At 36.7% G+C, this 12500-nt stretch overlaps 1 protein-coding gene across 3 annotated transcripts in view; it reads right to left on the bottom strand.

Moving 5' to 3' along the window:
• Window positions 1-8016, bottom strand: part of LOC106874177 (uncharacterized) — a 51396-nt gene extending 43380 nt beyond the window's left edge. For 2 of the 3 annotated variants that reach the window (XM_089339877.1, XM_089339879.1), the window contains exons 1-2: window positions 4837-5457; window positions 2314-2396 (exon numbers count right to left, since the gene is read on the bottom strand). In XM_089339877.1, the coding sequence (XP_089196003.1) occupies window positions 2314-2377 (64 nt within the window). In that variant the 5' untranslated portion in view covers window positions 2378-2396; window positions 4837-5457. Of the gene's footprint in view, window positions 1-2313; window positions 2397-4836; window positions 5458-7435 lie in introns of those variants that run through there. The other variant, XM_089339878.1, reaches the window with a different exon arrangement.
• Window positions 8017-12500: the final 4484 nt, after the last annotated feature.

Raw genomic sequence — 12500 nt, 5'->3', positions numbered from 1 at the left:
GCATATGCCTGTGCATATATATATTTTGTGTGTGTGCTTTGTGCATGGGATCTAGTTAAATCACAGGTTATAGGTCATTTCACTGATGTTAAACTATAAATTTCACAGGGTACAACATTAAAGTTGACACCACTGTCTCACTATTGGCTAAAAATACGCAGTTTTTTTTTCAATTTTTAAACTTCTGTAACTTTTCCTCAAATTTTTTTTTCTCCACAAGATCATGGATTCACAATAATAAGAGTGGAAAACTACATCAATATAACCAATTTTCAGATTTTTTACTTACTTTTAAAAAATGCAGATTTAGTGAATCAATTTAACTAGATTTGAAGGAGGAGGAGGACAAGAAGAAGAAGAAGAAGAAAGCTATAAAAATCTGGGTTACCACAAGAACAAAAGATAGAACAATAAAATTGTCATTTGAATATTTCTAAAGAAATGACCTCTGCTCATTCTTGTGGTAGTGTTGGGAGGTTTGAAGCCAAGCATTGAAGTCCTGGCCTTTGACCTAGAAACCTCAAACATGTTCTCAAATATTTATTTATGTTTTAAGGAGAAGAGGAAATGTAATGTTCTTGACTTTCTACCTGACCTCAAAGATAGGCAGTGGTGGTGGTGGCAATGGTGGTGGGTGGCAGTGCTCTTGGTGGTGGGCAAGGAGGAAGAGAGAAAATACATCTCCAGGGTTGTCTTAATGTCACAGACAGACCTGGATTACTCAAGTGAGAAGTAATAAATAGGGTGATTGATTAATCCTTTTGTTATCACATTTCTGTTGAAACACAACACCTTTGTTTCAATTAATTCTTTAAAAAATGCGGAATTTAGTAAAATAAGTTTGCCATGGTACGTAGGTTAATCGTTTTTTTATTTAGTATTTTTTCATTTGTCTTGCCCTTTTTACAGTCTGTCGTGTCGCTGAAATTTTTACTGAGAACATATTCTTCGTGGTTAGATGATTCGGCATCTATTTCTAGCATATAGGAGTCCACTTTTGCTGGTCATTTCTCTTATTTTTGTATATATATGTATGTATATATATGTATAATATATATATACAAATATATATGTGTGTGTGTACATATACAGGGTGTGATGGGTAAATTGTTGCCATTTTATATTCTTAATTTTGGGCATGCACTTTGTTTTTTGATTTTGTCAACTACACTGTAGAGTAGGATCAGTTGGGCACTGTCTGTGAGAAAAACAGCACCATAATGCAATTCACTCTGCCAGAAATTTGGAAACGACATGCTGTACTACTTGGCATTCTTGCTGAAAGCTCCAATATGAACATTTCAAAGTGTTTGGCTGTCAGTCTGAGGACAGTGCTATCTGTGGACATGTACCAAGGGGAATAAAAATCAAACATCCAGTCAACATCATGGTGCTTGGAGTGATCACTAGCGACAGCGATGTTATACCTCTATTCATCTTTCCACATGGCTTAAGACTCAACACAGAGGCCTACATCAAGTGCCTGGAGGAGGTAGTGCTACCCTGGGTTAAGGGGATGGCTACTGGAAAACCCTATGTTTAGCAACAGGACTCTACATCATGCCACACAAGCAGGAGAACCCAGTTATGGCTGTTAGACAATTTCTGCACCACCCCCCAACATCTGGCCACCTAACTCGCCAGACTGCAACCCCCTTGATTATTGTGTGGGGCGCAGTTGAGAGAGACCACAGAACTCCTTGAAATACCAAACTTGAACTAAAGGCAAGGATTATGACAGCATTCAACAACCAAACAAGGAGACTGTCCACAAGAGTTGCAGGAGATTCTGAAATCATCTGAAGGCTGTTGGTTGAAGCCAATGGCGATTTTATTGCATAGATTTACTCTTTAGTATTTCAAAATATTTTTATGTAATTTTGGTAAATATATCTGTTAAAATGAGACGTCAGGTTATTTTCATTTTTGTGTAATTTAGACAACAATATATTCACCGCAAACTGTACACACATACACACACACACACATTCATATATATACATACATACATACATGTATATATCTATATATCTATATATCTATATCTATCTATCTATCTATCTCTCTCTCTCTCTCTCTCTATATATATATATATATATATATATATACATACACACACATACATACACACATGTGTGTGCATCATCACCATTGTTTAACGTCTGTTTTCCATGCTGGTATGGGTTGGATGGTTTGACAGGAGCTGTCCAGCCAAGGAGCTGTCCAAACTACAATTGTGTGTATTTATATTGGTGAAGGATGTGCAGACATACTCTTGCTAACACCGAGGAAAATATGAACTTTAAACCTTACCTGGGGAGCGATCCAGTAATATTCCATAATCATCGATGAGGAAGTCACAATCATTTTCATACATCCTTCTCAAACAGTGTCATCTATATTTTAATTAGGAGAAAATAAATGAATATATAAAACTGGAAGGAACGGATAACGATACAAGCAATTGATGTTACACTAGCAGTGCAGGTATGGCTGTATGGTTAAGAAGCTTGTTTCCCAGCCAAGTGGCTCTTGGTTCAGTTTCAGCGTAGCACCTTGGGAAAGTGTCTTCTACTATAACTCTAGGCCAACAAAAATCTTGTGAGTGGATTTGATGGAGAGAAATTGAAAAGGGCCTGTGTATATATATAGGTGTGTGTATGTGTGTGTGTACATGCTAATATTGAACAGTAAGAATGAGTGTTCAACACCACATTGAGGGATAAATATTTTTTCTTTATGGGTTAAGGCTACCAACGGTTTCATACAAAGAGATCTTCACAATTGTTCAAATGTGTCACGCGAAAGTGTATATATATATATATATATATATATATATATATATATGTATGATGTATATATGTGTGTGTGTATATATATGTTGTATATATGTATGCTATATATATATGTATAGCATGTACACACATAAACATACACATACATACACATACATATACATACACATATACATACACATACACATGCATGTATATATATATATATATATATATATATAGGTCAAAACAGTTTGATTCAGACTCCATGATACTCTGAGTTTCAAGGAGTACCAAGGAGTCTGAATCAAACAGTTTTGATCTATACTTGTAACTCCCAATAAATGTGTTGAATGCCCTTCTTTCGTTCATCTACTCACTTGTGCACACACACACACACACACACACACACACACACATACACACACACACACAAATGCATTGTTTATTTGAAATGAGACAGTTCAAGAACAGAATGGAATCAATAATGTGATCACAGAATACTAAAAGCACAAGTTCAACTGGGCCAGATATGCAGCAAGATTATGCAGAAAACATGGAGAACTGTGCAGCTGCAGAGTGTTATCCAAGAGATTGGTAAAGGCCACTTGAGAGGCCTCCATGAGGACAGGAAGATAATCTAGTGAAGCAATTTGGATCAAGATAGAAAAGAATGGTACAATCAAGAGAGAACTGGAAGTACATTGTGACCAGTGGTGTGTAACAGCATGTGATGGGCAGACGGATACTGTGATACTGTTACATCATCATAATTGTCATCGTCATCATTGTCATCATCATCATTTAACATCAATTTTCCATAATACTATGGGTAGGACAGATTGACAACAACCAGCAAAAGCCATAGTCTACTTGCTTTGGTTTCTACAACTGGATGTAAACATCCGCCCATACCAGACACACTCTGGTGCACACATATGGGTGTATATCTTGTTTTATGCATGAACGAATATACTGCATTGTATTTACAAATGTATTTACATCATCAATATATATCAGTCTTACAGAGAAATACAAATACGACATGCAGATAGGCACGGGCAAAAGAGCAAAATCATTATCCATATATATATGTATGTATATATATATATATACGTATGTGTGTGTGTATATATATATATATATATATATATATATATATATATATATATACACATATGTATATATATATATATATATATATATATATATATATATGTATATATATATAGATAGATAGATTTACATACATACATATATATATACGTACGTGCATACACATATATATATATGTATATATGTGTGTGTGTGTGTGTAAACATAAAAACAGACAGATGCATAAAAGCCTTTATATGTTAGTGTATGTGTATTAATATTAAAAACTATACGTATATATAAATATATACATATACATTATCTATCTACGAATCTATCTATCTATCTATACATTCATACATATATATACATATATATATATATATATATATATATATATATATATATATATAAATATATATATATATATATATATATATATATATATACACATATACATATGTATATTTTTACATTTTATATATATATACATGTATGTATATGTGTATGTATGTATATATGTATGTATCATTATAAATATACAGGGATTAGCAATTGAGTTGCTTCTCCAACATACTGAAAATTTAGAAATAGCAGTCAAAGAACTACTATTTCTAAATTTTCAGTATGTTGGAGAAGCAACTCAATTGCTAATCCCTGTATATTTATAATGATAAATAGTTTTACCGATAAAGGTTTTTTTCATACTGAACTACTTGGCAGAATTGTTAATTATTAATTCTATTATTAATTGACGATTCTCTGCCCTTATTCTTGTATATATATGTATGTATGTATATTTATGTATGTGTGTATGTATATATGTATGTATGCATCTAAGTATGTGTATATATGTTATATAATATAATATAATATAATATAATTAATATAATTTAATTTATGCTATCACACACTTACTATGCTATCACACACCTTCATTCCTAGTGTATTTAAATGATATACGCACCTGATATTTATAGGAGTCACGCTGTTGTTATTCTGTTGCTAACGAAATTATCTCCCTTTTGTGAGTGTTAGCAACAGAGAGGGAACGTGAGAGAGAACATGTTAGTGAAGTGATTGTCTAATACATATGTATATATAATATGTATATAATAGCAAGAGAAAGAGAAGAGAGGCAAGGAAGGAAACTAGGAGAAAAAGAGAGAGATGGGTGTAATGGGGATAAAATCATAATGATAATGATTGAAGAAAGATGACAGCAATATTGTTTCACCTGTATGGACAGGTAAAGCTGATGAAGAGTGCTAACTTAGACATGGTACCTTTGGAGAAATCGTGGATTATTTGCTTAACTGATGGACTGACCTTAGATTTCAGCATATGTGTGTGTGTGTGTGTGTGTGTGAGTGTGTGTGAGAGACAGACAGAGAGAGAGAAGAGAAGAGAGAGAGAGAAGAGAAGAGAGAGAGAGAAGCGAGAGAGAGAAGAGAGAGAGAGAGAGAGAGAGAGAAGAGAGAGAAGAGAGAGAGAGAGAGAGAGAGAGAGAGAGAGAGAGAGAGTGCAAGAGGGAATGAAGGAAAAAGAATGATACAAACAGACCTTGATAATTGTAATGTGTTTATGTGTGTATTTTTTCTTTGTGAGTGTGTGTGTGTGTGTGTGTGTGTGTGTGTGTGTGGATAAGCCTTTAATGGTTGGATTAATCTCTTGGACAGGGATATCGGGGAAGGAGAAGGTGAAGTACAGGTCTTGAGGTAAGAAGGGTAGCTCTGGTCATGGAATGTTATGTACTTAACCAGCACTACCACCCACACTGTCATCACCATCACCATCACCACCATACCGCTACCACCACCACTGTCACCATAAACCACCATCACTATTGCTGTCACCACCACCATCACTAACACCACCGCTGCTGCCACCACCACCACCACCACCACCACCACCACCATCATCCACACACCACCACCACCATCATCCACACACCACCACCACCACAAAACCATCTGCACCAACACCAACAACAATGGCAACAACAATAACAACAACAATAACAAACATTTATTGGGTTAGGGAGAGCACTACATGGTCACTTGACTGCTAAAAATAGTAACTAAATCACCAGGAAATTTTACCTTGTCTCCTTAGAAATGTAAGGACACGAAAAGAAAGTATAGTCCAAAAGTAAATAGGCCAGAAGAAAATAAGAGGATGGGTGGGCATGTCTGGAATTCCATTGATATTTTTTTTTAGGTTTACACAGTGAGAGGTCTCCCAACTGACTTGAAGCTGAACAACAACAACAACAACCTCAACAACAACAACAACAACAACAACAACAACAACATCAACATCAATGACATCAACAACAACAGCAACAGCAACACTGTTGTTGCTAAGACTTGTGTGTTGGCTCCAATCTGAGCCATACCATTATGTACTTCCCTGGACCCTACCCCCACCCCCTGGGCCACTCAATCTCTAACAATATAAGGCAAACATGTTGTAACCTGATCACAGCAATCAAATTAAATCCTGCCCTCCTCCTTCATTCCTCATCTCCACCCCCACTTCCTGAAAACACTTCCAGATTGGTAGCGCTAATGGCTATGGCTTCTACATGATTGATAGGTCTGATAGAAATAGCACCCCAATCTCTCTCAAATAATATCAACAACTGCAGAAATGAAGGCCATATTGGATGATGTATGTTGTCCTAGAAGCACACTGCATAAAAATCAGATGTGATGGTCATGGTTGATATTTATTCTTTTCTACTCTAGGCACAAGGCTCGAAATTTTTGGGGAGGGGGGGCAGTCGATTAAATTGACCCAAGTACGCAACTGGTACTTTATCGACCCCGAAAGGATGGATGAAAGGCAAAGTCGACCTCAGCAGAATTTGAACTCAGAACATAAAGACAGATGAATTACCATTAAGTATTTCACCCGGCGTGCTAACGTTTCTTATTTCTTTATTGCCCACAAGGGGCTAAACATAGAGGGGACAAACAAGGACAGACAAAGGGATTAAGTCGATTACATTGACCCCAGTGTGTAACTGGTACTTAATTTATTGACCTGGAAAGGATGAAAGGCAAAGTCGACCTCGGCGGAATTTGAACTCAGAACATAAAGACAGATGAATTACCATTAAGCATTTCCCCCAGCGTGCTAACATATCTTATTTCTTTATTGCCCACAAGGGGCTAAACATAGAGGGGACAAACAAGGACAGACAAAGGGATTAAGTCTATTACATCGACTGTATAGAATACACTTTGTAGTGCTTAAGAGCTTTAAAGTTGAGCAGGTAGAGGAGTAAATGTGTGGATAAGTAAGTTAGGCAAATCAATATACAAAAAATATTAAACACACTTAATACAAAAAAATGTACATATGCTTACATATCAGAAATTCCAACTTACACAGAAAAGAAATGATATCGGGATTAAAGAGGTTGAATAAGAATTTAACAAGTTCTAGAAGTAGTTGATAGCTTATGTTACCTAGTGACCAAGTCAGTAGCAGGGGAGGGTGCGCTGAAAGTGTAGCTGCTAGAATAAGAATAGCCTGGGCAAAGTTCAGAGAGCTCTTACCTCTGCTGGTGACAAACGGCCTCTCACTCAGAGTAAAAGGCAGACTGTATGATGCTTGTGTATGAACAACCATGCTACATGGCAGTGAAACATGGGCTGTGACTGCTGAGGACATGTGACTGCTGAGGACGCGTCGCCCGGAATTGAACTCACGACCTTACGATCGAGAGCCGAATACTCTAACCACTAAGCCATGCACTATATCACGCACACACACACATGCATGCGCAGGCTTTTATTTGAATTTGTTCCCTACCACCGCCTGACAACAAGTGTTCGTTTATTTACGTCCCTGTAATACAGCGGTTCGGCAACAGGACTCGATAGAAAAAACACCAGGCTTGAAAAAAAAAAAAAAAGACACACTGGAGTCGATTTGTTCGACTAATCCCTTCAAGAAGGTTTTGGTTGGGCTGTGACTACAGCAGAAGACAGTTGCTCAAGATAAGTTTAGGGGCTGAACTTTACCCTACGTTGTTGGGGAGCAAACTTCGTAACTACACGGTAATGCTTCTATACTGTGATAAAAATACGCAGAATGTTATTTCGTTGAAATACCATAAATAAGAAAAGCTAGAGTGATTAAGCAAATATCTTAAGCTGCTTATTAATAACCAATTCATGACTTGGACAATGACAGCACGGTTTTTATAATGTTATTGTATATATGTGAGAAGTAAAGGAAAAGAAAACCACGCTTTATCTTCCTAGACAGGAAATTTTCTCCGTATCTGAAAATTCGCCATGAGACAGAGCATATTATATCAGCATTAAAAAGAATCGTAAAAGGTTATAGGAAAGCATTAAATAGGTGTGTCTTTATTCAACATCAAACGTTGAAAATAAAAACGTGATGAAGTCATTTTAGGCGGAATTTATTATGCAGGATTTTCCTACAGGAAAAATGTTTTTTGACGCCTAACCACATAATTCCAGGTTCATTTCCTCTGCGTGACACCTTGAGTGAGTGTCTTTTATTATAGCCTCTGGCCGAACAAAGCCTTGTGAGTGGATTTGCTAGACGGAAACTGAAAGAAGCTCGTTGCACACACACACACGTACATAGGATGACTGGTAATAAACTCACAGGAAAAAAAGTCACAATTAACTTATGGGATCCCAACAAAACAACCCCTAGGACAAAACCCTTGCGTTTTTTTTTTTTTTACCTGGATTCATATATAGATTAGATATACGAGTGCATCTTTTCCCTGACTTATGGTCTTTTAGACAACTCCCGTATATATATATATATATATATATATATATATATATATATATATATATATATATATATATATATACACATACATATATACATACATATATATATATATATATATAATATATATATATATATATATATATATATATATATATATATATATATATATATATATATATATATATATATATATATATATATATATTCATTTCATTTCATTTCAAAGTTTCAGCTCAGAGCTGCGGCCATGCTGATGCACCACCGTGTTGCTACACTGTTATTACAGGGACCCTCTTACAATATGTGGCACTTGGTGAAGAATGGAGTTTGATTTAGCAACTCTCATGTGCACCTCCTGCCGCGAGGTAGGTTCATCTGGGACTCTCGATAGGAAGAGGTCCAGCTTTGATTTAAAAACTCCTACATCTACTTTGTGCAGATTCCTCAGGCTCTTTGGGAGAATATTAAAGAGCTGTGGGCCCCTGAATCCCAAGCTGTTGCAGTAACTGGTCCTGAAGCGCGATGGCATTGCTGGGATCTTTGGCACTATGCAGTGCCGTCCCGTTCTGGCATTGGTGTAGCTTTCAATGCCAAAATTTGGCACAATTCCTTCCAGGATCTTCCAGATGTATATTACTGCATACCTCTCCCGCCTTCTCTCCAGGGAGTAGAGTCTTAGCTGTTTCAGCCTTTCCCAGTAGCTGACCAGTTGCAAAGAGACAATCTTCTTTGTGAATCTCCTCTGGATTGCTTCAAGGTCTGCTGTTAATGTCAGACTGGTGGGTGACCACAGCTGTGAGCAGTAATCCAGGCGGCTGAGGACGAATGTCCTCCAGAGGATCATCATGGTTTCCTTATCTCTGGTTCTGAATGTACTCAGGATCCATCCAGCCAATCGTCTGAACTTTGTTGCCATTCTGGTAATGTGCACTTGGAAAGAGGTATCATCACTCATGTCGATACCCAGGTCTCTCACTGATTTAGGCTCTGGGATTGAAATTCCCTGTGGACCAGTGTACTCTGTAAGTTTCATATTCAGTTTTGGACGTTGGTAGCGCAGGGCTTGGAATTTTTCAGCATTAAACTGCATATTATTGTCCTCAGCCCATCTGTAAACTGAGTCCAATTCCTGCTGCAGGTGTGCAACATCACTGGAGTTCTGTATTTTCTGCAAGACTTTTGTATCGTCTGCGTAGCTTGCAAGAGTGGCTATCCGGGCACTTGAAGGCATATCTGAGAGAGCGACTATAATATATATATATATATATATATATATATATGTATGTATATATATATAAGCAATGTTAATTCTCTAAATGAAGTATTAACAGTAACTGCACGATAAAGTGTAGTATATTGCCACTTAAGTGTGGCTGACCCCTAGGGGTGGATGTTACTGTTGCTTTTAGCCCCAGGAGGACATCTCCTCCAGCTGGCTTATCGACACACGACTGTGTCCTGTTTGCCAAGGGAGTTATCCCTCTCACCTCGACCAGCAGCACGAACGTATCCGGATTTCAGGGTTATTTCCCTTCGTCGGCGTTCGACAGCTGATGACCTTGGTGAGAGAGACAAAAACCTAAAAGCAACAGTAACATCCACTGAGTGTGTGTATGCGTGTATGTGTGTGTGTGTGTGTGTATGTGTGTGAGCGCGCGCATGTTTGTGTATTTGTATGCATGTATGTGTGTATGTGTAGGCACGCATGTATATGTGATTGTATGTCTGTGTATATGCAGGGATCCAGACAAAAGCCCCCTGGGACAAAAAGCCTCTCGGACAACAGCCCCACGCTTATGTTTTTCGGTTATTTTTTCGTTTACTTTTTCTTTTTACTTGTTGCAGTCATTAGACTGTGGCCATGCTGGGGCACTACCTTGAGGCATTTTTAGTCGAATATATCGACCTCAGAATTTTTTTTAATGATTTTCAACCAGCGCATGAAGTTAAGCCTAGGTCTCTCCACATGCTAGAATTAACAGCCAAATCTCTTGAAAATTATTTATAACCTCCTCGGTTATATCTTTTGGTTATTCTTCGATGTTTTTTATTTTCTAAAAAACTTTTCACCTGTTTCAGCCATTGGTCTGCGGCCATGCTGGGGCATCGCCTTGAAGAATTTTTAGTCGAATGCATCGACCTCAGAATTTTTGTTTCAACCAGCGCATAAAGTTAAGCCTAGAAGGTCTCTCCACATGCTAGAAATAACAGCCAAATATCTTGAATTTTTTTTTTTTTATAATTTCACATAAACAAAAACGGAAATCGTGATTGTAAAAAATCTTTTATTTTCCAAAATTCTAATTTTTAAGTAAACAAAAATATATTTAAATCGAAAATAAATAAGTAGAATAGGACAACGGAACACAAGATTCTTTACTACTCAATGCACCTAATGTCTTAATTCTATCAAAAGGGAAAGCATTTACTTCAAAAAATGTATAGAAAGATAGGAACGATAAGAAGTACGTTTGAGCATAAACAGACATGCAAAAGAGACCGACAGAATAAGTACCAGGCTTAAAAAGTAAATCCTGGGGTTGATTCATTCGACCAAAAATTCAAGGTGGTGCATCAGTATAGCCACAGATTAAAGATTTACGAGATAAAAGACATATATATATATATATATATATATATATATATATATATATACAGATATACAGGAAGTAAATAGACACCTTTATTTTTCAAAATCTTTTATTTGATATTAATTGGTTGAAGGAGAGGTTTTCTTCTAGCTCTTCGTCCATAATACCCAAGCTTATGTAGATATGTAACACACGTTCTTGGATTAACTTCTAGCTGTTTTGCAATGTCAGAACCTTCGAACGAGGTTCGTTTTCCACAATTCTCTTCAAACAGCGAAGCTTCCTTTCCAAGGGTCCAGCTTGAGAATCTGTTGATTCTTTTCCTTGGCTTTTGAATTTCACTATAATTCTATTTAAAGTAGCAAGAGGAATTTGAAGATTTTCGGCAATTTTGGGCTGGCTAAGACCAACTTCAGATTGCCCAACAATACAACCTCTTTGAAAATCTGACAGTTCTGCTGAACTTTTTGTGCGTGGCATGGTTACTCTTCACAAATGTTTAATATAATGGCACCTGGAATGAAAAAGAATAATTACATTGTAAATTCTACACCGCCGAAAGCATATTAAGACACTTAGATAAGAAATTTTGAAAATTAAAGTTGTCTATTTACTTCCTGCATGTCTGTGTACATACGTACATACATACATACATACATACATACATACATACATACATACATACATACATACATACATACATACATACATACACACATACATGCATGCATGCATATAAACGAATAAGGTGAATATTCGATATTTCTTTCGCTAGAAATTTACATTTGATTTCCTTTTCTTCGAAATTAACTTTCACTTTCTAGGAATTCTTTCCAGGAATATCAACACAAAATGAAAGTGAAAATACAGACACTATTCAGCATTGTGACACATGGGAGGGTGCATAGCTTTACTAGTTAGGATGTTGTACACACAGCCGCATGATCGTGCTTTCAACTCCTACACTGTGTGGTGCGTTGTGTTCTTGAGCAAGACACTTCATCTCAAGTCGCTCTGCAATCACGTCGACACCTGACACGTGGTACATCATACACCTGTTCAGACAACGCCAATTTGATGGGGGGAGCGAGCTAATGTGTGCAGCATCAACGTTTATTTCATCAGTATGAACAAAATCACTTTTAGTCGAGTTATCTTTTACTTGTTTCAATCAGGAAACAGTCATTATGTATGTATGTATGTATGTGTGTGTATTTATGTATGCATTTTGGAATGCATGCATACATGA

This window comes from Octopus bimaculoides, chromosome 22 (genome assembly GCF_046866305.1).
Source record: "Octopus bimaculoides isolate indiv1 chromosome 22, ASM4686630v1, whole genome shotgun sequence".
Lineage (NCBI taxonomy): Eukaryota > Metazoa > Mollusca > Cephalopoda > Octopoda > Octopodidae > Octopus > Octopus bimaculoides.
This window is presented reverse-complemented; position numbering and strand designations above follow the sequence as displayed.